Here is a 25,130-nt window from a genome sequence, read left to right on the forward strand (position 1 = left end):
GATCCAGCAAACCCCCACTAGGCCACCAGGGGAATGACTCAAATGCAGAGGCGTGAGGCGGAAGTAGAAAAAGTAACAAAAGGTTTATTTATACTATGTACACTATATACAATCCAGGGCAAAACAAAAAAAACAAAAACAAAGAGTATAATACAAAAAGAAAAAGGCAAAAATGCAAAAGCTCAGAAGATCCACAAAACACAGTACAAAGGAAACTGGAGATAAACATAACAGCACAAAGACTCCGTGACAAGAGGACTGAACTCAGGGGTATAAATACACAAACTAATTAAGGACACAGGTGAAGATAATTAGGACTAACAGGCAATTAACAAAAACACAAAACACAGGAACAGTGGCGGCCTCTAGAGGCCAAAATAAACAAGACATGAAAAGGAAATAACAGCGGCCTCTAGAGGCCAAAACAGTCCAAGTCCTAACAGGACCCCCCCTCTAGGAGCGTCTCCTGACGTTCCCAGGGCGATCCGGATGGGCCGAATGGAAGTCCCGACACAGTTCTTTATCTAGGACATCCCGAGCAGGAACCCAGCAGCGCTCCTCAGGACCATAGCCCTCCCAGTCCACCAGATATTGCAACCCGCCGCGGACCCGGCGGGAGTCAAGCAGGCGATGCACAGTGAACACAGTCTGCCCCTGGAAGATGCGGGGGGGTGGGGGGTTCCTAGGGGCAGGGGCATACGTAGACGTCAGTACAGGCCGCAACAGGGAAACATGGAAAGTGGGGTTGATCCTCAGAGTCCGGGGCAACTGGAGCCGGTAGGAGACAGGGTTCACCCTGCGCACCACCTTGAAGGGGCCAATGTAGCGAGGAGCAAGCTTGCGGTTCTCCACCCACAGTGGAAGGTCCTTAGTGGACAGCCAAACCCGCTGCCCAGGGCGGAAAGTGTGTGCAGGTCTTCTGTGGCGGTTGGCCTGAGTCTGGTTGGTTCTGGAGGTCTGTATGAGGGTCTTCCTGACCTTGCTCCAGGTCTTGCGACACCGTCTCACATATTGGTTGACTGAGGGCACCCCCGCGTCCTCCTCCTGGTCCGGGAACAGAGGTGGCTGGAACCCGAATTGGCACTGGAATGGCGACAGCTTGGTGGCCGATGACTGCAGGGTGTTGTGGGCGTACTCTGCCCATGGCAGCCAGGTGCTCCATGATGTCGGGTTATCCATAGCCAGGCCTCGCAGGGTGGTTTCCAGGTCCTGGTTGAGCCTCTCCGTCTGACCATTGGACTGTGGGTGAAACCCAGAGGAGAGGCTGGCAGTGGCTCCGATGACCTTGCAGAACCCGTGCCACACTCGGGAGGAGAACTGGGGCCCTCGGTCTGAGACGATGTCCTGTGGAAGACCAAAGACTCGGAAGACATGATTAAATATAAGTTTCGCTGTTTCAAGAGCAGAGGGGAGTTTGCACAGAGGTATGAAGCGGCAGGCCTTGGAGAATCTGTCAACAATGACCAAAATGACCATGTTACCTTGTGACTCAGGGAGACCCATGATGAAGTCGACTGCCACGTGGGACCAGGGACGCCGGGGAATGGTCAGAGGATGCAGGAGACCCTGGGGATGCTGTCGTGGGTTCTTGGTTCTGGTGCAAACCTCACAGGACAGGACAAATGACCTTACTTCCTGCTCCATGTTAGGCCACCAGAAGCGTCTTTTCAGGAAGTCCAGGGTCCTCCGAGCTCCCGGGTGGGCGGTGAGAGGGGAAGAGTGACCCCACTGGAGAACCTTGGCCCGGGCTTGATGTGGGACGTACAAGAGGCCCGGTGGCCCCGTCCCAGGACCGGGGTCCTGGCGTTGGGCTCGTCGAACAGCCTCCTCAATACCCCAGCGGACAGGGGCCACAATCCGGGACACCGGGATAATAGGCCCGACTTCATTCTCCCTGTTAGTGGCAGAGAACAGCCTGGACAGTGCGTCAGGTTTGGTGTTCTTGGAGCCGGGACGGTACGAGAGGGTGAAGTCAAACCGACTGAAAAACAGGGCCCACCTAGCCTGTCGAGGGTTCAGTCTCTTGGCTTGCTGGAGGTACTCCAGGTTCTTGTGGTCAGTCCAAACCAGGAATGGATGTTGCGCTCCCTCCAGCCAGTGCCTCCACTCCTCAAGGGCCAGTTTGACCGCTAACAGTTCTCGATCCCCCACATCGTACCGGGACTCCGCAGGACTCAGGCGGTGGGAGAAGTAAGCGCAGGGGTGCAGCTTTCCTTCCGAACGTTGAGAGAGTACCGCGCCGACACCACTGTCCGAGGCGTCCACCTCCACGATGAATGGTTGGGAGGTGTCCGGGAGGACCAGAATGGGTGCCGTGCAGAAGCGGGCCTTGAGGTCTTTGAACGCCTTTTCTGCCTGAGGAGACCAGCCATAAGATCCACCTGTCCCTTTGGTGAGGTCTGACATGGGTGCTACCACAGAACTGAAGTTCCTGATGAACTTGCGGTAGAAGTTAGCGAATCCTAAGAACCGCTGAACCTCCTTAACGGACTTGGGAGTAGGCCAGTCCCGGATGGCCAGGGTCTTGGCAGGGTCCATTTGGAGTTGGCCTGTCCGTACAATAAATCCCAGAAAGGAGACTTCGGGAACATGAAATTCGCATTTCTGGGCCTTGGCGAACAGATTGTTCTGTAGCAGCCTCTGGAGAACCTGGCGGACATGGTGGCGGTGCTCCTGCATGGTCTTGGAAAAGATAAGGATGTCATCGAGGTAGACAAAGACGTACAGGTTAATCATGTCCCTTAAGACGTCGTTGATTAGGGCCTGAAAAACAGCTGGTGCGTTGGTGAGTCCGAAGGGCATCACCTGGTATTCGTAGTGCCCAGACGGGGTGTTAAAGGCAGTCTTCCACTCGTCTCCCTGTCGGATACGGATGAGGTGGTATGCGTTCCGTAGGTCCAACTTGGTGAAGACGGTGGCGCCTTGGAGCAGGTCGAAAGCAGTGGACATCAGCGGAAGGGGATATCGGTTGCGCACAGTGATCTTGTTCAGGCCCCTGTAGTCAATACATGGTCGAAGCCCCCCATCCTTCTTGCCGACAAAGAAGAAGCCGGCACCAGCAGGTGAGGTGGAGGGTCGAATGAACCCAGAGACCAGGGCGTCTTTGAGGTATTCCTCCATAGCCTTGCGTTCTGGCTGAGAGAGGGAAAACAGTCTGCCACGAGGAAGGGTAGTCCCAGGGAGCAAGTCGATGGCACAGTCGTAGGCCCGGTGCGGAGGAAGAACGGCGGCCCTGCTCTTGCTGAATACTTCCTTGAGATCCCAGTACTCTGTGGGAACTTGAGATAACTCGGTGAGATCAGGGGGCTCGGCAGGAGACACAGGAGAGCTAGAGAGCAGACAAGAGGCATGGCATGCAGGGCCCCATTCCACAACCTGGCTAGTTACCCAGTCTATGCGAGGGTTGTGACGAGTAAGCCAAGGAAGGCCTAGAATAACTGGGAACTCAGGTGAAGGAATCAGGTGCAGGGATATTTCTTCCTTGTGACCTTGAGACTGGAGGAAGACTGGAGAAGTAACTTGGGTGACTCTTCCATCACCTAACGCTTGGCCATCGAGGGCAGACACAGACAGTGGGACTTCAAGAGGTGCAGTAGGAATATTGATGCTTTGGGGGAAGTGAATATCCATAAAGTTCCCAGCGGCCCCTGAGTCTATCAAAGCTTGACAAGAGTGGACAGACTCACCCCAGGAGATGGAGACCGGGATGTAGATTCCTTGACCAGGGAGTCCGGGAGAGAGGGTAGGCCCCGTCACAACCCTCCCTCGGCTGGACGGGGCGGTCCTTTTCCCAAGAGTTCGGGACATGATGCTCGGAAGTGACCAGGCTTGCCACAGTAGATGCAGCACTTGTCCCTCCTTCTGCGCTCCCTCTCAGATGCGGAGAGGCGAGTACGACCCACTTGCATGGGTTCTGGACAGTCACTGAAGGAGGTAGATGGTCTCCAGGTAGAGGTAGGGAGGCTGGGGGGGCTCAAGGCTTGGTGGCGTTCTCTCATCCTGTTGTCCAGACGAATAGCATGTGAGATGAGGGTTTCGAGGTCACTTGGGCATCCAATAGAGGCCAGACCGTCCTTGATGGGGTCAGACAGACCATGGTGGAAGGCTGACACCAGGGCAGTCTCGTTCCATCCACTTACTGCTGCGAGTGTTCGGAACGAGATGGCGTAATCTGCGACGCTTCCTCCTTGCCGGATGGACATGAGCTTTCGGGCTGCGTCGGTACTGATGTCTGCCTGATCGAAGACCCGAAGCATCTCTTCAGAAAACAGCTGGAAATCAAAGCACTCAGGTCCCTGTCTTTGCCAGATAGCAGTAGCCCAGGCTCGCGCCTTACCAGCTAATAAGGTGATCACAAAGGCAATCTTGCGGCGATCCGTAGTGTAGGTGGTAGGCTGAAGCTCAAAGGTGAGTTGACAATGGGTAAGGAACTCTCGGCACTCACTGTCCTTGCCGTCATACCTCTGTGGTGCAGGAAGGCTGGGTTTGCGAGGTGAAGAAGGCAGCATGGCAGGAGGCACTGGAGCAGGAGTGGGAGCTGGATCAGGAGCAGGAACTGGATCAGGAGCAGGAGATGCAGGCAGAGATGTCAGCTGTGCCAGGGTTTTCCCAATTTGCTGAAGCAGTTCCTCGTGGCGAGCAAGGGCCTCACGTTGGCTGGTGAGCGTACGTCCATGAGCGTCCATGGTCGCTCCGAAGCGTGTCAAAGCTGCCATAATTCCCTGAAGGTTGGCCGGGTAGACAGTTGAAGCAGCCTCTGCTGAGTCGGTCATGACGGAGTCTTTCTGTTAGGGTTTTGCTGGGATTCGAACCTGGTTCGTTGGTGTGATGATCCAGCAAACCCCCACTAGGCCACCAGGGGAATGACTCAAATGCAGAGGCGTGAGGCGGAAGTAGAAAAAGTAACAAAAGGTTTATTTATACTATGTACACTATATACAATCCAGGGCAAAACAAAAAAAAACAAAAACAAAGAGTATAATACAAAAAGAAAAAGGCAAAAATGCAAAAGCTCAGAAGATCCACAAAACACAGTACAAAGGAAACTGGAGATAAACATAACAGCACAAAGACTCCGTGACAAGAGGACTGAACTCAGGGGTATAAATACACAAACTAATTAAGGACACAGGTGAAGATAATTAGGACTAACAGGCAATTAACAAAAACACAAAACACAGGAACAGTGGCGGCCTCTAGAGGCCAAAATAAACAAGACACGAAAAGGAAATAACAGCGGCCTCTAGAGGCCAAAACAGTCCAAGTCCTAACAGATTGGCCGGGATTTCAGGGTTTAATGGCACGCCTAGTAAAGAGTGGGTCCTGCCGGTTGACAGGGGAGGGTCCCGGTGTCGCTTTGGCTGGAGCTGAGGTCGCAGAGCCGTCTACGTCATCTCCGCGACAGAGCGAGGAGCCGCCGGCTCCTCCTCTTTCTATTGGGGAATCCCTCGCGGATTTCTCACTGGAACAATCGCAAGACAAGACTCTGCGACACGCGTTTGACCAAGTGAGAGTAATCGATGGTCAAACGCTCCAGCTGAACGCCACCCCGTCCTTCCCCTATTTTTCCATTTTGAAGGATAGATTATACCGAGTGACGCAGGACACTCAGACGAAAGAGCAAGTCACCCAGTTATTAATTCCAAAGAGCCGCCGGGAATTGGTATTCCAGGCGGCTCACTTTAATCCCATGGCTGGACACCTTGGGCAGGATAAGACACTAGCCCGGATAATGGCCCGATTCTATTGGCCGGGGATTTGCGGCGATGTCCGTAAGTGGTGTACGGAGTGCCGCGAATGCCAGTTAGTAAACCCAGCGGCCATTCCAAAAGCGCCCTTGCGCCCCCTACCATTAATCGAGACCCCGTTCGAAAGAATTGGGATGGATCTCGTCGGGCCATTAGATTGGTCAACACGAGGGTACCACTTTATATTGGTTCTGGTGGACTATGCAACGCGATACCCGGAAGCAGTGCCTCTTCTCAATATCTCAGCACGCAGTATTGCAGAGGCCCTCTTCCACGTTATCTCCCGGGTTGGAATCCCGAGAGAGATTCTGACTGACCAAGGCACCTCGTTTATGTCACGAACACTGAGCGAACTGTATGGGCTACTGGGTATTAAGCCGATCCGCACCAGCGTTTATCACCCACAGACAGATGGTTTAGTTGAACGGTTCAATCGCACCCTCAAAAATATTATCAAAAAATTCGTAAGTGAGGACGCACGTAACTGGGATAAGTGGCTCGAACCCTTGTTATTTGCAGTGCGAGAGGTCCCCCAAGCCTCCACGGGGTTCTCCCCGTTTGAATTATTATACGGGCGTAAGCCGCGCGGCATCTTAGATGTACTGCGGGAAAATTGGGAGGAGGGACCTTCACAGAGCAAAAATGAAATTCAGTACGTTATGGACCTGCATGCAAAACTCCACACGCTCACCCACCTAACTCAGGAGAATTTGCGGCAGGCCCAGGAACGGCAGGTCCGCCTGTACAACAAGGGCACGCGCCTTAGAGAGTTCACTCCGGGAGATAAGGTACTCGTCCTGTTGCCCACGTCGAGCTCCAAATTAATTGCCAAGTGGCAAGGACCCTTTGAGGTCACACGGCGAGTCGGGGACGTCGACTATGAGGTTAGGCGAACGGACAGGGAGGGGGCACTACAGATCTACCACCTCAATCTGCTGAAACTCTGGAACGAGGAGGTCCCCGTGGCGTTGGTGTCGGTAGTTCCGGAGAAGGCGGAGCTGGGGCCGGAGGTTCAAAAAGGGACATTGGCAGCACGTACCTCTCCGGTCCCCTGTGGAGACCACCTCTCCCCGACCCAACTCACGGAGGTCGCCCAGTTGCAGGCCGAGTTTTCGGATGTGTTCTTGCCCCTGCCCGGTCGCACTAACCTCATAGAACACCACATAGAGACGCCCCCGGGGGTGGTAGTACGTAGCCGCCCTTACAGGCTACCCGAACACAAAAAAAAGGTGGTTCGGGAAGAACTTCAGGCCATGCTCGAAATGGGCATCATCGAGGAGTCCCACAGTGACTGGAGCAGCCCGGTGGTCTTGGTTCCCAAGGCCGACGGCTCGGTCCGGTTCTGTGTGGACTATAGAAAAGTCAACGCGGTGTCTAAATTCGACGCGTACCCAATGCCTCGTATTGATGAGCTGCTTGATCGACTAGGCATGGCTCGCTTTTACTCGACACTGGATTTGATGAAGGGATATTGGCAGATCCCCTTGACTCCATTATCCCGGGAGAAAACGGCCTTTTCCACACCGTTCGGCTTACACCAGTTCGTCACACTTCCGTTTGGGCTGTTTGGGGTGCCCGCTACGTTTCAGCGGCTGATGGACAGGGTCCTCCGGCCCCATGCCACCTATGCGGCCGCTTATTTAGACGACATTATCATTTATAGTAATGACTGGCAGCGGCACCTGCAACACCTGAGGGCCGTCCTTAGGTCGCTGAGGCGGGCGGGACTCACTGCCAACCCAAAGAAGTGTGCGATTGGGCGGGTGGAAGTACAGTATCTGGGCTTCCACTTGGGCAACGGGCAGATGCGTCCCCAAATTAATAAGACAGCAGCGATTGCGGCCTGCCCGAGGCCCAAGACCAAAAAGGGGGTGAGACAGTTCCTGGGGCTGGCTGGCTACTATCGTAGGTTTATACCTAATTATTCGGACGTCACCAGCCCGCTGACTGACCTCACTAAAAAGGGGGCGCCAGATCCGGTCCAGTGGACGGAGCAGTGCCAGCGGGCTTTCTCTGAGGTAAAGGCTGCACTGTGTGGGGGGCCACTTTTACACTCCCCTGACTTCTCTCTCCCTTTTATGTTACAGACGGATGCGTCGGACAGAGGGCTGGGGGCCATTTTGTCCCAGCAGGTGGAGGGGGAGGATCGCCCGGTCCTTTACATCAGCCGGAAGCTGTCAGTGCGTGGGGGCACTACAGCACGATTGAGAAAGAGTGCCTGGCGATCAAGTGGGCAGTCCTCGCCCTCCGTTACTACCTACTGGGGCGCCCTTTCACCCTCTGTTCGGACCACGCGCCCCTCCAGTGGCTCCACCACATGAAGGATGCCAACGCGCGGATCACCCGTTGGTATCTGGCACTCCAACCCTTCAACTTCAAGGTGGTCCACAGGCCGGGGGCGCAGATGGTCGTGGCGGACTTCCTCTCCCGTCAAGGGGGGGGAGTCGGCTGCAGGCCGGACAGGCGCCCGGCCTGAGTCGGGCGGTGGGGGTATGTGGCAGCGGGGGCGTGGTCAAGCGCCGGTCTGTGACAGGAGGGCGGAGCCAGGGAAGGTGAGTGGCAGAATCGCTACACCTGACGGTAGTTAACCTGTGTGTTGTGTGTGTTTTCCCAGTAACCGCTCGCTATTTAAGGAGGCAGAGAGAGAGCAGAGGGAGCGCAACCCGGGACCAGATGCAGAGAGTGTGTGTGTGTGTGTGTGTATGGGCTTACGCCACAGTAGACTGAAAAGTTTGTGTAAATAAATAGCCTTCTCTGCCTCGAAGCGTGTCCTGCCGTCCTCTGTGCTCCACCCACACATCAAAAGCGCTACAAAATTATACTGGGTCATTTATTTATTGAGGAAAATTATCCAATATTACACATCTGTGAGTGGCAAAAGTATGTGAACCTCTAGGATTAGCAGTTAATTTGAAGGTGAAATTAGAGTCAGGTGTTTTCAATCAATGGGATGACAATCAGGTGTGAGTGGGCATTCTGTTTTATTTAAAGAACAGGGATCTATCAAAGTGTGATCTTCACAACATATGTTTGTGGAAGTGTATCATGGCACAAACAAAGGAGATTTCTGAGGACATCAGAAAAAGCGTTGTTGATGCCCATCAGGCTGGAAAAGGTTACAAAACCATCTCTAAAGAGTTTGGACTCCACCAATCCACAGTCAGACAGATTGTGTACAAATGGAGGAAATTCAAGACCATTGTTACCCTCCCCAGGAGTGGTCGATCAACCAAGATCACTCCAAGAGCAAGGCATATACTAGTCGGTGAGATCACAAAGGACCCCAGGGTAACTTCTAAGCAACTAAAGGTGTCTCTCACATTGGCTAATGTTAATGTTCATGAGTCCACCATCAGGAGAACACTGAACAACAATGGTGTGCATGGCAGGGCTGCAAGGAGAAAGCCACTGCTCTCCAAAAAGAACATTGCTGCTCGTTTGCAGTTTGATAAAGATCACGTGGACAAGCCAGAAGGCTATTGGGAAAATGTTTTGTGGACGGATGAGATCAAAATAGAAGTTTTTGGTTTAAATGAGAAGCGTTATGTTTGGAGAAAGGAAAACACTGCATTCCAGCATAAGAACCTTATCCCATCTGTGAAACATGGTGGTGGTAGTATCATGGTTTGGGCCTGTTTTGCTGCATCTGTGCCAGGACGGCTTGCCATCATTGATGGAACAATGAATTCTGAATTATACCAGCGAATTCTAAAGGAAAATGTCAGGACATCTTTCCATGAACTGAATCTCAAGAGAAGGTGGGTCATGCAGCAAGACAACGACCCTAAGCACACAAGTCGTTCCACCAAAGAACGGTTAAAGAAGAATAAAGTTAATGTTTTGGAATGGCCAAGTCAAAGTCCTGACCTTAATCCAATCGAAATGTTGTGGAAGGACCTGAAGCGAGCACTTCATGTGAGGAAACACACCAACATCCCAGAGTTGAAGCTGTTCTGTACGGAGGAATGGGCTAAAATTTCTCCAAGCCGGTGTGCAGGACTGATCAACAGTTACTGGAAATGTTTAGTTGCAGTTCTTGCTGTACAAGGGGGTCACACCAGATACTGAAAGCAAAGGTTCACGTACTTTTGCCACTCACAGATATGTAATATTGGATCATTTTCCTCAATAAATAAATGACCATGTATAACATTTTTGTCTCATTTGTTTAACTGGGTTCTCTTTATCTACTTTTAGGACTTGTGTGAAAATCTGATGATGTTTTAGGTCATATTTATGTAGAAATATAAAAAGTTCTAAAGGGTTCACAAACTTTTAAGCACCACTGTATTTAAGGTTGAATGAAGCCTGGTATTTAGCCTGACTAAATGATGAGAATCTCCAGCCCAAGGCCAATGATGCGTCCTAGAGCTACTATCCATCCATCCATCCATCCATCCATTATCCGTAACCGCTTATCCTGTGCAGGGTTGTGGCAAGCTGGAGCCTATCCCAGCTGACTATAGGCAAGTGGCAGGGTACACCCTGGACAAGTTGCCAGATCATCGCAGGGTTGACACATAGAGACAAACAACCATTCACACCTATGGTCAATTTAGAGCCACCAATTAACCTAACCTGCATGTCTTTGGACTGTGGGGGAAACCGGAGCATCTGGAGGAAACCCACGCAGACACGGGGAGAACATGCAAGCTCCACACAGAAAGGCCCCCGTTGGCAACTGGGCTCAAACCCAGAACCTTCTTGCTGTGAGGCGACAGTGCTGACAACTACACCACTGTACCGCCCAGCTACTAGACAGATTCCGAAATTTTGATTAAAATGAGAGACCCCCTGTAATTATAGTACTGATTCTTACCCATGTGACACTCCTGTCCATTAATAGCTTGAATCTGCTGATGAAAGGAATAATCATCCTCAGTTGGAGCGGATATGATCAAAAGTCTTCTTTTGGACATAAACCTGAAATGTATGTGAGATACAAAGACACATGAGAATGTGAGACATGTCAGATCTGAAGATTACTCCTGACATGTGTTATTTATATTAAACCATCAGTTCCTGTTTGTCTACCTGAACAGGGAGTTCTCTGCTTGATAATTAGCCTCTGATGGAGAACAGGGTGAGGGAGTGTCCTTCTCCTCTGCTTTCTCCAACCATCGAGACTGGAAGGTGTCGATATAATTTATAATAGCTGATGGGGCTGTTGGTGTATCAAACACCTTTTCAAGCTGAAATCACAAGAGCAAATCTCATACCTCTGGAAACCTCTGGAGTCTTAGTAAATAATAGATAAATAAATAAAATAAAATATAAATAATAGAAATATCCCTTACATTAGGTTTCAGGTCATAGTCCGTCACCGTCATGGAGAATTCCTTAGATACAAGCCCATACTCCTTGCGGATTTGGCTGATCAGGTCAGGATTTTTGATGTTGTCTGGCAGAGAGGCAAGCCGAGGATCTCCATCTGTTTAAAAGTTGCATATTGGTGCTTTGATTTTCAGTGCTAAGGGTGGGCATTGTCCCTGCTTCACACAAGTCTGTCTCCTTTCTCAGCGTACCTCCAGGAAATATTTTTGTTTCATAACCTAAGTAATTATTGTCAATACATAATTGTCAATTATCCATCCATCCATCCATCCATCCATCCATCCATCCACTCATCCATTATCTGTAGCCACTTATCCTGTTCTACAGGATCACAGGGAAGCTGGCATCTATCCCAGCTGACTATGGGTGAAAGGGTTCCCCCAGCTGGAACAGTCAACTTCTCCAGACCAATGCCCTCGTGCCACCTGCAGAATTCTGGGGCGAAAAAACACCGCAAAAAAACAGACCAGAAAACTAGAGATTGGCTTCACCACTGTTTATTCACAGCCCTTTTCACCAAAGATGAAATATTTCACACAATCTTTTATAATATCCAAATGAATGTGTGTGTGTGTTCAGGTGTGACCTCGGAGAGGGGTGGGTGTAGGATGTGTGTGTGTTATGTGTGTGCGTATGTGAGTGTGTGGATATCTTGTGCTAAGTCAGCAAATCACATCTCAATTCCAACGGAATTCCTTAATTCCATTAATATGTATGTGTGTAAGTGAAAATATATCCTGTATACATTTCAGATGCTCCAACAGATATCAACATTTACGCACAACCTTATGTTCTGATAGAATGTTCCAAAACACGTCTCGAGCAATGTGTCTAGCTTAGACAGAAGGTCACACAGTAACTTACAAGTTACACAGAATTCAATGCTTTCTAACTGAAATAATAAAATAGAACAGAACAGAACAATATTAAGAATAAGTATTAAGTATTAAGTACTGCCTTCTTGGTCAAGAATAAACACTTACAATTATTTATCCTTACAAAGGAATAAAACCTTACAATATGTGTGTGTGAATGAAACCTTCAATCATAATTCATATCAGCGATTCAGCAATTTCAGCATTTATGCACGTCAAAGCGTGCGAGATATTTTCACAACAATTTTAAACAAGACATCATGTTTATGTCTAGCAAAGAGGAAGGTCAGGTTAGTCTAAAATAATAAAGGATCTTAAAAGCTCTAAAATATTAAAATCATAAAGTCTAACAATCCTAAATCACGTGTAGCTATAAAACTAACTTAAATCATGGCTTTAAATCTAACAATCCCCCCCTTTGATAGGCAGGGTACACCCTGGACAAGTCGCCAGGTCATCACAGGGCTGACACATAGACACAGACAACCATTCACACTCACATCCACACCTACGGTCAATTTAGAGTCACCAATTAACCTAACCTGCATGTCTTTGAACTGTGGGGGAAACCGGAGCACCCGGAGGAAACCCACGCGGACACGGGGAGAACATGCAAACTCCACACAAAAGGCCCTCGCCGGCCGCTGGGCTCAAACGCAGGACCTTTTTGCTGTAAGGTGACAGTGCTAACCGCTACACCACCATGCCACCCCATTGTCAATTATTCAATTATTATAATTTTCTAACAGCATTAGGCTAGAATGCATATGCTTGCTTCATTATTTTTTCTTTTAAGGCCTGTCCTTCCCAATAATTCTGGGTCTAATTTAAAAAAAAAAAAAACAGCCAAAAGGAAAAATGAATCATTACAACAAGATTTTGTTCTGTCCAAACTACATTCAGTTACAGACATCTAAATTATGCCATGGAACAACAAGATGAAACACTGAGTTTGACTTTGATCAGTATATTGTAAACTTGATAACTTCATATTACGTACATACTACCTAACTTTTCACTTCTGACTTGATGTACTGCTTGGCAAGTAATACCAGATTAAATGACACAATAAATAGTTAGCCTGAAGTTTATCTACTATCTAACCTTTGATTTTGATTAGCTCAGCTAATTAGGTTACAGGCTAAAGTTAATGCGTTACCATTATATAATAAGTAAGGAATAAAACACCTCTGTATTGAGCTGTTACATGAAAATAATCAATGATGGGGTGATGTTATGGGGTGTGGTTTCTGTTTCCACCTCAAACGAATTGATTTCCTGTAACAGCACTTCCTGAAGTGTTTACTTCCTCTTATTCCACTGCAATTTCTAAATCATTACAATGTATAATTTATTAAATATTGACAAGTCAAAGTTTATAGTTACAATTATAGAATGCCAATTATTTATATTATCGCAGCTATAAACATTTCTTGCCATTCATTTCTCTTGATGGCAGACCAAACAAACCTCAGCTTGTTACTGAGTACCGTAAGTGGAAAATGTTATTTTCTCTGTCCTGAAGACTTTCCATGGTTGGAAAACCCAAATTTACAGCTTCACCTCTGACTGTTTCAAAGCACTAACACTGGAGACTCCTTTCATAAATGTTAAATAAACGGCTTCTTATGGAAATCTTCACCATATCAATTACACAACAATTGCACAGTAGGTTCTCAGTTAAAATAATAGCACATCTTTAAATATGTTTATTATTAGTAAGCTTAGATTATATGGCGTGTCTGCCATACAAGTCTTTGTGAATGAGCTGTTACTATAGAAAGCATAACGTATTAGACAAGTGCATTAATATGAACCTGTGATTTGCAGTCAGAGCTGTTACTGATCAGAATCCAATATTCAACATCACTGTGGCATAAATACAATAAAGTACTGTAGATATGCTAGCGAAATAAGTGAATGACCTAAACACAGCAGTGTACTAACATTAGCTCCTTGAAGAAGTAGGTTTTGACTTGGATGTTCAATGTATGCAGTTTCAAAGAATACAAATTAATTAGATCACACCTACCTTGGTGATAATGTTGCAGTCGAAGTGTGGGGTTTTTCTCTGAACCCAGGATCGACAGCACTGTAATCTTCCGTAAAGCCAAGTCACAGCTGTGCAGCTCATTATCATCTCTCTGTTGGATATACTGACTGGAGACCTCACTGCGGGAAGAAATTACCTGCACCATAAACAGTGTGGAAGTTATAGATAATAAGAATATTAATGTATTGATATGTTCATACTACAGGTAGGAGGGGTCCAAATCTGACTGACAGCATAGACAGGGAAAAAATAAATTGTACATTTCTATTTGAGCTCCATTGATAGTGGAGCAAAGCTACATACTTAAGAGAATATGGTAAAGCTTCAGCCTGATTTTTGATGGTTTTTGCAAATGAAGATCGTCTGTACGAACGATGTACGTGTACCACCATAGGGAACCCACTCGTAAGTGCGAGGGAACGTATCTCATAAACATTTGACCACTGGACAACGAAATTTCTATCTTTATTTACATAAGATAGATGGGGTTTATCCAATGCTTATTTTTAAATTGCTTTTTAAAAAATAGCATGGAATTATTTACTAACACTGTAGCAGCCCTTAGCATTAAGAACAACACACTGGAAAAAAGGCCACTCCAAAAATAAGCAAATAATAATAATAATGGCGGCACGGTGGTGTAGTGGTTAGCAATGTCGCCTCACAGCAAGAAGGTCCTGGGTTCGAGCCCCGGGGCCGGCGAGGGCCTTTCTGTGTGGAGTTTGCATGTTCTCCACGTGGGTTTCCTCCGGGTGCTCCGGTTTCCCCCACAGTCCAAAGACATGCAGGTTAGGTTAACTGGTGACTCTAAATTGACTGTAGGTGTGAATGGTTGTCTGTGTCTATGTGTCAGCCCTGTGATGACCTGGCGACTTGTCCAGGGTGTACCCCGCCTTTCGCCCGTAGTCAGCTGGGATAGGCTCCAGCTTGCCTGCAACCCTGTAGAAGGATAAAGCGGCTAGAGATAATGAGATGAGATAATAATAATAATAATACAAGATATTTTTTGCTTGTAATCAGCAAAAAAATCTGCCAATGAAACAAGTGAAAATTCTCTTGGTAAGATTTATTGAAATAAGACATTATATTTAAGCCTTACAAGATAAGAGTGATCTTGAAATTAGCTAGGAAAACTCATTTTTAGCTATATTATAAAGCTATAGCTATACTAGTATTGTGATGTTTTGTGTCTCATAATAAGCTTGTGATGCTCAAAAATAGTATTTTCCCCTCGAAAATAGCATCTTTTTTTGTTGTCATCCTGTTTGTTTCAAGTGTATTTAACTAATTTTTAGTTCTATAATTGTGACACTGTTCTAAATTTAAGTCCACCGCCTACTTGAAATAAGATTAGAAGCTGGCATTTTGAGACAAAATGTCTTGAAGTTAGCATTCCTGACTCGTATTAGGCACTGCTCTTTTGCCGTAGCGAGTCTCTGACGGGTGCATGTGCAAACAAAACAAAATTAATTAATGTAGCATGGTTGTAAACAAATACACAATTTTGCAGAGTAATGTTTACAGATTATGCTCTGAACATTCCACACCTCACTCAGCTCAACCAAGCATGCAAACCTGTACAAGTTAGCCAAATGTGCACCATTAGCCTCTGTGCTCAAAGTCTTGGGCTAAACCACAGTTCAACCAAAGCACCGAACACAAACAAAACACACTCAATCAACAGCGCACACAAACTTTACATTGTGCATGAATGACACATCAGGATGACAGACAGCAAAGCTTTATAACATACTGTGCTAAACCTCTGACCGAGGTACATGGTGAATATAAACACAGCAGTGAGCATCTGGAGCATAACAAATACAGCTTCCTGGGCTGACAGCTCTGTCCGTAACATGAATAATGAGTGACAGCTGTGGCCACAAGTTACAAATACATTTTACACCCATCGGGAGCTCCGCTTTTAGGCAGTGTTGAAATATATATACACTACCGTTCAAAAGTTTGGGATCACTTTGAAATGTCCTTATTTTTGAAAGAAAAGCACTGTTCTTTTCAATGAAGATCACTTTAAACTAATCAGAAATCCACTCTATACATTGCTAATGTGGTAAATGACTATTCTAGCTGCAAATGTCTGGTTTTTGGTGCAATATCTCCATAGGTGTATAGAGGCCCATTTCCAGCAACTCTCACTCCAGTGTTCTAATGGTACAATGTGTTTGCTCATTGCCTCAGAAGGCTAATGGATGATTAGAAAACCCTTGTACAATCATGTTCGCACAGCTGAAAACAGTTTAGCTCTTTAGAGAAGCTATAAAACTGACCTTCCTTTGAGCAGATTGAGTTTCTGGAGCATCACATTTGTGGGGTCGATTAAATGCTCAAAATGGCCAGAAAAATGTCTTGACTATATTTTCTGTTCATTTTACAACTTATGGTGGGAAATAAAAGTGTGACTTTTCATGGAAAACACAACATTGTCTGGGTGACCCCAAACTTTTGAACGGTAGTGTGTATATATATATATACACACACACACACACACACACACAGTGGATATAAAAAGTGTACACACCCTGTTAAAATGATAGGTTTTTCTGATGTAAAAAAAATGAGACCACGATAAATAATTTCAAAACTTTTCCCACCTTTAATGTGACCTACAGTATCACCTGTACAATTCAACAGAAAAACAAACAAATCTGTTAGGAGGAAAAACATAAAAAATAAAAAACGTACAATAAGCTGGTTGCACAAGTGTGCACACCCTTAAACTAATACTTTGTTGTAGCACCTCATGATTTAATTACAGCATTCAGTCTTTTTGGGTTCACACCTGCCATCAATTAAAATGACTCTGATTAACCCCAAATAAAGTTCAGACATTTACTCAGTTGCATCCTCCAGCAAAAGCCAGGGTTCACAGAGAGCTTACAAAGCATCAGAGGGATCTCATTGTTGAAAGGTATCAGTCAGGAGAAGGGGACAAAAAATTTCCACGGCATTAGATATACCATGGAGCACAGTGAAGACAGTCATCAAGAAGTGGAGAAAATATGGGACAACAATGACATTACAGAGAACTGGACGTCCCTCCAAAATTAATGAAAAGACAAGATGAAAACTGGTCAGGGAGGCTGCCAAGAGGCCTACAACAACACTGAAGGAGCTGCAGGAATTTCTGGCAAGTACGGATTGTGTACTACTGTACATGTGACAACAATGTCCCATATTCTCCATATGTCTGGACTATGAGGTAGGGTCAAAGAAAAACATCCAGGTCCTGTTAAATTTTGCAAAAGAATACATCAGCTCTCCCAAACGCATGTACGAAAATGTGTTATAGTCTGATGAAACCAAGGTTGAATTTTTTGGCCACAATTCCAAAATGTATGTTTGGCGCAAAAACAACACTGCTCATCACCAAAAGAACACCATACCCACGGTGAAGCATGGTGGTGGCAGCATCATGTTTTGGGGTTGTTTTTCTTCAGCTGGAACAGGGGCTTTAGTCAAGGTGAAAGGAACTATGAACAGTTCTAATTACCAGTCAATTTTGGCCCAAAACCTTCAGGTGTCTGCTAGAAAGCTGAACATGAAGAGGAGTTTCATCTTTCAGCATGACAATGACCCCAAAAAAGTTTTGTAATGGCCCAGCCAGAGCCCAGACCTAAATCCAATTGAAAATCTGTGGGGTGACCTGAAGAGAGCTGTGCACAAGAGATGCCCTCACAATCTGACAGATTTGGAGTGCTTCTGCAAGGAAGAGTGGGCAAATATTGCCACGTCTAGATGTGGCAGGCTGATAGACTCCAACCCAAAAAGACTGAATGCTGTAATTAAATCAAAAGGTGCTTCAACAAAGTATTATGCCGCTTTTCCACTACAAACGCGGCTGAGCCGTGCCGTGCCGAGTCGAGCTGAGCGGGGCTGTTGAAGTTGCATTTCGACTACAACCGCGCTGAACCGTGCTGGCTGGAAGTGGGTGGACACATTGGGTGGAGTTAGCGAAAGTGGGTGGACGTCACGTGATGTCGTTAAGCAGCGCAAACAGTGACATCAGTGACAGTGGCGGAACAAGTCAGAGCCGGGCCGGGGGCGGGGCAAATGACCGGGCCCTTTATTAAAGCTTATCATAACATCATTTTAGGCTACAAAATGTCCGCAACTGCGGTGTTTACCAATTTCAACACTACCGGGTGCAACTATGTTATTTAGTACATCAAGTCCTTCAAACGAACATGTAACTCAGAAACAAAAAAAAAAAAAGGATACTGTACATGGCTCATAATAAAACATCAATAGCCTATACTGCGCACATTATTTGAAGGGCATACGAATGAGCGCTCAGAGTGGTGACAGGAAGAGTCAGAAATAAAAGGAGGGCGGTGCAAACCTCACTGAATGCACTGTGTTTACCAATTTCAACACTCCGGGGTGCAACTATGTTATTTTGTACATTAAGTCCTTCAAACGAACATGTAACTCAGAAACAAAAAAACATTCGGCGACATACTGTACATGGCTCATAATAAAACATCAATAGCCTACTGCGCGCATTATTTGAAGGGCATACGACGAGCCTTGCGCTCCGCGAACTCGTCCACGATGCTCTGTATGTCACTGATTCAGTGATCTTTTAAGCGGTAGTCTCACGACCCGAATAGTAAACAATAAACATGGAGGACATGGAGTCGTTAGTGTTGCTGGTCTTGGTGCTGTGGCTTGTTGTCACCGACAACGCGGACAGATACTGGCAAGAGCGTATAGATGAGGCGAGGCGCATAAGGCTTCAGAAATTCTCGTAATTATTCTCCTTCCGGGTTTGCGGTGTTTACAGATCCCAGCGCGCTCGCGGGGCGTGTGTGGGCATGTGAGGACACGCCTCCTCACCAATCAGTGCACAGGGGAGTGTCTGCTCACGCCCCCAACCTCAGTCGGCACGGTTTGGCTCGCTTCAGCCCCACTCCAAAACGGTGCGAGTTTTAGGGGCTAAGCAGGGCTGAAACGAGCTGAGTCGTGCTGGTTTTTGGTAGTCGAAACGCGAGCCGTGTCGGGCTGAAGTGAGCTGAAGTGAGCTGAAAAAGGGTAGTGGAAAAGGGCCATTAGTTTAAGGGTGTGCACACTTATGCAACCAGCTCATTGTATGTTTTTTATTTTTTATGTTTTTCCTCCTAACAGATTTATTTGTGGGCAGCACGGTGGTGTAGTGGTCAGCGCTGTCGCCTCACAGCAAGAAGGTCCGGGTTTGAGCCCCGTGGCCGGCGAGGGCCTTTCTGTGCGCAGTTTGCATGTTCTCCCTGTGTCCGCGTGGGTTTCCTCCGGGTGCTCTGGTTTCCCCCACAGTCCAAAGACATGCAGGTTAGGTTAACTGGTGACTCTAAATTGACCGTAGGTGTGAATGTGAGTGTGAATGGTTGTCTGTGTCTATGTGTCAGCCCTGCGATGACCTGGCGACTTGTCCAGGGTGTACCCCGCCTTTCGCCCGTAGTCAGCTGGGATAGGCTCCAGCTTGCCTGCGACCCTGTAGAACAGGATAAAGCGGCTAGAGATAATGAGATGAGATGAGATTTATTTGTTTTTCAATTGAATTATACAGGTTATAGGTCACATTAAAGGTGGGAAATTTTTTTTAATTGTTTATCATGGTCTTTTTTTTTTACATCAGATAAACCTATCATTTTAATGGGGTGTGTACACTTTTTATATCATTACAACCCCGATTCCAAAAAAGTTGGGACAAAGAACAAACTGTAAATAAAAACAGAATGCAATAATTTACAAATCTCAAAATCTGATATTGTATTCACAATAGAACATAGACAACATATCAAATGTCAAAAGTGAGACATTTTGAAAATTCATGCCAAATATTGGCTCATTTGAAATTTCATGACAGCAAGACATCTTAAAAAAGTTGGGACAGGGGCAATAAGAGGCTGGAAAAGTTAGAGGTACAAAAAAGGAACAGCTGGAGGACCAAATTGCAACTCATTAGGTCAATTGGCAATAGGTCATTAACATGACCGGGTATAAAAAGAGCATCTCAGCCCATGTTTACATTAGACCGTATCAGCGGATCATCAGATTAACGTTTTTAAAACGATTAGTGTGCACACAGCAACACCAATACACGATTTGCGTGCACACAGCAACACCAATACATGGATACGCTCGGCTCCGCAGGCATCCTGCGCTCCAAATCACTCCGCCCTGAACAGCAAGTGCCCTCTGGAGGGTGCGCACTCCGGCCCTGTGCAGCTCACAGAGCACGTGAGTGAAGTGCACAAGCTGTGATTCGGGACTGAGCCGCTGTGTGTGTGATCCCAGTGCATATCACTTACCACTTGCAAGTGGAAGGATGGCAAGCCTAAAGACAATCATAACTACACAATGGGCAGTATTTGCATCAGTATTTTCATACTTTTATACTCTTTAATGAAAGGTGATACAAGGCGGAAGTCCGCGCCGTTTTTCAGCAGTCGCGTCACATGACCAACACCAGCGAATCAGGAAGGTGGATGTCACAGTGACGTTGTCCAATGACGACGCCAGCTAGAGCTCAGCACAGCGTATCCGCGTATCTCAATGTTTACACAGCACCGGAGCTGACACGATCTGGATTGAATACGTGGACCCTGGCGGATTCCCGTTTCCCGGCGGTTTAATGTAAACGGACAGTGCATCCGCGAAGAAAACGAGACAGATACGGTCTAATGTAAACTTGGCCTTAGAGTGGCAGCGGCTCTCAGAAGTAAAGATGGGAAGAGGATCACCAATCCCCCTAATTCTGCGCCGACAAATAGTGGAGCAATATCAGAAAGGAGTTCGACAGTGTAAAATTGCAAAGAGTTTGAACATATCATCATCTACAGTGCATAATATCATCAAAAGATTCAGAGAATCGGGAAGAATCTCTGTGCCTAAGGGTCAAGGCCGGAAAACCATACTGGGTGCCCGTGATCTTCGGGCCCTTAGATGGCACTGCATCACATACAGGCATGCTTCTGTATTGGAAATCACAAAATGGGCTCAGGAATATTTCCAGAGAACATTATCTGTGAACACAATTCACCGTGCCATCTGCCGTTTCCAGCTAAAACTCTATAGTTCAAAGAAGAAGCCGTATCTATACATGATCCAGAAGCGCAGACGTCTTCTCTGGGCCAAGGCTCATTTAAAATGGACTGTGGCAAAGTGGAAAACTGTTCTGTGGTCAGTCGAATCAAAATTTGAAGTTCTTTATGGAAATCAGGGATGCCGTGTCATTCGGACTAAAGAGGAGAAGGACGACCCGATTTGTTATCAGCGCTCAGTTCAGAAGCCTGCATCTCTGATGGTATGGGGTTGCATTAGTGCGTGCGGCATGGGCAGCTTACACATCTAGAAAGACACCATCAATGCTGAAAGGTATATCCAGGTTCTAGAGCAACATATGCTTCCATCCAGACAACGTCTCTTTCAGGGAAGACCTTGCATTTTCCAACATGACAATGCCAAACCACATACTGCATCAATTACAGCATCATGGCTATGTAGAAGAAGGGTCCGGGTACTGAACTGGCCAGCCTGCAGTCCAGATCTTTCACCCATAGAAAACATTTGGCGCATCATAAAACAGAAGAGACGTCAAAAAAGACCTAAGACCAAGGACGCGTTATCCTAATGGGCTTCATGGACAGTTGCCCAGGGCCTCGGCCACTAGGGGGCCTCGGAGGTAGCGAGATCGGAAAATATGAGACAATATTTTCAGAAGTTTTGATCATATTGATAACATTTTTGATGCATTTCGCCACCCGTAAGGAAGCCCACCTTGTCCCGTCGCATAAATCACCCGTCATTGAGGCAATTAGAAAACATGATAGTGGTGCTAAAAAACGAAAGCAAGCACAGCAAAAAAGAAACCGACAAACAGAAATTCTTAACAAAATTCCAAAACTTTCAAGCTTTTTTAAAAGTGTTGATCACCCAGAGGATCCAGCTGAAACTGGTACATCTTCCCTCGACAACACTAACCCTGACAGATTTGCCTGCACAGATTGCTAATGCTGCACAGATTGCTAACGATGATATAGGTTTAGTGGAGGAAGAGCCATGTGAATGCGACTCGCCATCGGCCTCCTTAGATGGCATTGGTGATGCACACATAAATAGGCCTGACCCAGAGACATTGTTATCTACTCCTGATACTGATGTTGCATCTTGGGGTACAATAACAGAAGAGTTGCAGAGTTACTGGGTCAATAAAGGTGTAAAAGCATCACTTCTGTGCCAAAATGCGGACATCTCCTTTGCCGCATCTGAGCGCATATATAAGACTGGTAAAAGACATTTAACTAAAGCGCTGTTCACACGCTCCATGCGCAATGGAGAGATTGTCCCAACAGATTGGTTAGTTTACTCTCCCTCAACGGGTAATGTTTTTTGCTTTTACTGTCGGCTTTTTGGCGAAAGCCCATCTTCTTTCTCTTCCACCAGTTTTTCTGACTGGAACCACAGCTTTGCCCGTGCAGAGGAACACGAAGTTAGCCAACCACACAGAAAAGCCGCCCTTGTCTGGCTGGCACGCACTCAGGCTCGTTCGATTGACTGTGAACTATTGGAGCAATGCAAAGATCAGGAGAGCTATTGGCGAGAAGTTCTTAAACGAGTGGTTGCCGTGATTAAGTTTCTGTCCGAGTGCGGCCTGTCATTTTGAGGAAGTGAAGAGATTTTCGGGTCACCTCAGAATGGAAATTACCTCGGAATACTAGAGCTTCTTAGCCAGTTCAACCCTTTCTTATCTGAGCATATTAAGAAATATGGAAACATGGGGAGGGGTAGCACCTCTTATCTCTCGAATACAATATGCGAGGAGCTCATAGCATTAATGGGGCAACGCGTTCAGGCAGAGATAATTAAGCAAGTGCACCAATCCAAGTATTTTTCCATGATTGTTGACTCTACCCCTGATTTGGCACATATTGACCAGTTGACATTTGTGGTCTGATATGTATCACAACAAGGCAAAGTGTTTGAAAGGTTTCTGAAGTTTCTCCCCATCTTCAGTCATACAGGTGATTCGCTTTTTGAATCGGTGTCTCAGATTCTTAACGAAACAAACCTTGATATCCAGAATTGCAGGGGGCAGTGTTACGATAACGCATCAAATATGTCAGGGGTGTACAAGGGTTTGAGAGCGCGCATCCAGGAGGTAAACCCCTTGGCCAACTGGATACCTTGCGCTGCTCACTCGCTCAATCTTGTTGGAATGAGCAGTGTTGACTGTTGCACTGAGGCTACCTCTTTTTTCAGATTTTTGCAGTCCTGCTACACTTTTTTTTCAGGATCTCCTCAGCGATGGAAAGTTTTAATGGATGGGCTTGAACCAAATGAAAACAGAAATTTAGAGACATTAAAGTCCCTGTCAGACACAATATGGGCTTCCCATGCACAGGCCACTAAAGCGCTTTCCATTAACTATCAAAATATCCATCATATCTTGCGCAGTCTTTCTACTGATGCAACTCAGACCGCTGACACAAGAGAGGAAGCTAAATCCCTTATGAAGAAAATGAATAAACTCGAGACAGCTTTTTTTAGTCTGTTTTGGAATAAAATCTTGCAGAGGTTCCAGACAACCAGTGTTATGCTGCAGACAGTTGATTTAGATCTCATTAAGGCTGTAGCCTTGATTCAGTCACTGACCGATTTCATCCAGGATTTGCGTGATCATTTCGAAGAAATAGAAATAGCAGCCAGAAACATCTCTACTACACAGCAATACAGGTCAGAAACTATGCATCAGGTGACAAGGTCAAAGAGAGCAGATGAATCAGACACCCCTGATCATATTCTCACTGGGAGCGCAAAGTTCCGTGTGGAGGTTTTTTATGTCATCATAGACAATTTAGTAAGCATGTTGAGCAAGAGATACGATGCCTACAGAGAGATCTCCAGTTACTTTGGCTTCATGACCACTCTGCGAAACATGTCCACAGATGAGATCCTCACCGCCTGCCGCAAACTCGTAAATAAGTTCAGTGAAGACCTCCAGGTCGAACTTGAGGATGAGTTTATCCAGTTTGTATCATTCTGCAGTAACATGAGCATCGATCTCACACCTAGCAATATGATGAGGCTCTTGAAAGAGCGAGAACTATCAAGCGTTTTCCCAAATGTGGAAATGGCTTTGAGGATTTATCTGACGCTCCCTGTGTCAAATGCTACCAGCGAGAGATCTTTTTCTAAGCTTGGGCTCATCAAAAATTGCCTTGCACCACAATGACTGAAAACAGATTAAACTTTTTAACTGTAATGTCAACCGAATATGATCTGCTACGCCAGCTTGAGTTCAATGATTTAATTAATGACTTCACTTTCCAGAAAAGTAGGAAAGTGCCCTTGTAAGTTGACCCATGGCTGTCAAACTGAATGTGCAAAGCTGTGTGCCACTGCTGTTTGGGACATTATGTGTGTGAAAGGATGAAATGTTTCACATAGCCTAACATTTTGAGATTTATTTCTGAGAAGCAAGATATTTTTCTTTCTTTGTTATCGCTCTTTGTTTTCACAAGTTAAAAGTCGCCTGGATTCCAAAATGAAAACGAATGGTTATTTACCAAATGAATGTTCTTGTTCTGAATACTAAAGAAACTGTTGTAGGCCTAGGTTATGTTCTTGACATGTTGTTCATTGACTCACTCATTCAAAGGCTTCTTGAGGCTAAACTTTAGTTAACCAGACTTGTTAACCGTGATGTCTGATGGATTTTTTTCGCCATGCAATTGCCTATTTCACCATTGTTTTTTCTCGATTAAATAGGTGTTGATGGATATAAAGTTTTATCGTTCAATAGTATTTCTAATTGTGCCACTGTCGTTATTTAAGTTTCTGTGTCTAGTTAGACAGGCACGTCTGAGGGGGTGAATTTGCTGAGCACAGTTGACAACAGGCGGGGGTGGGGCCTCGGGGGTGTGTCTGCCCAGGGCCTCGGCAAGGGTTAACGCAGCCCTGCCTAAGACAGTTGAGCAACTAGAATCCTACATTAGACAAGAATGGGTTAACATTCCTATCCCTAAACTTGAGCAACTTGTCTCCTCAGTCCCCAGACGTTTACAGACTGTTGTAAAGAGAAAAGGGGATGTCTCACAGTGGTAAACATGGCCTTGTCCCAAC

The 25,130-nt window shown here is 46.3% G+C and overlaps 1 protein-coding gene across 2 annotated transcripts in view; it reads right to left on the reverse strand.

Moving 5' to 3' along the window:
* ccdc80l2 (coiled-coil domain containing 80 like 2) overlaps positions 1-25,130 on the reverse strand; it is a 33,494-nt gene that overhangs the window by 4,661 nt on the left and 3,703 nt on the right. For both annotated transcript variants that reach the window (XR_009655750.1, XM_060935950.1), the window contains exons 2-5: positions 13,989-14,145; positions 11,045-11,178; positions 10,782-10,939; positions 10,567-10,670 (exon numbers count right to left, since the gene is read on the reverse strand). Coding sequence is in view for 1 of the 2 variants with exons in the window: in XM_060935950.1 (XP_060791933.1) it covers positions 10,567-10,670; positions 10,782-10,939; positions 11,045-11,178; positions 13,989-14,145 (553 nt within the window). In the remaining variant the exon portion in view is untranslated. The remainder of the gene's footprint in view (positions 1-10,566; positions 10,671-10,781; positions 10,940-11,044; positions 11,179-13,988; positions 14,146-25,130) is intronic.

The sequence above is a fragment of the Neoarius graeffei genome, chromosome 12 (assembly GCF_027579695.1).
Source record: "Neoarius graeffei isolate fNeoGra1 chromosome 12, fNeoGra1.pri, whole genome shotgun sequence".
NCBI lineage: Eukaryota > Metazoa > Chordata > Actinopteri > Siluriformes > Ariidae > Neoarius > Neoarius graeffei.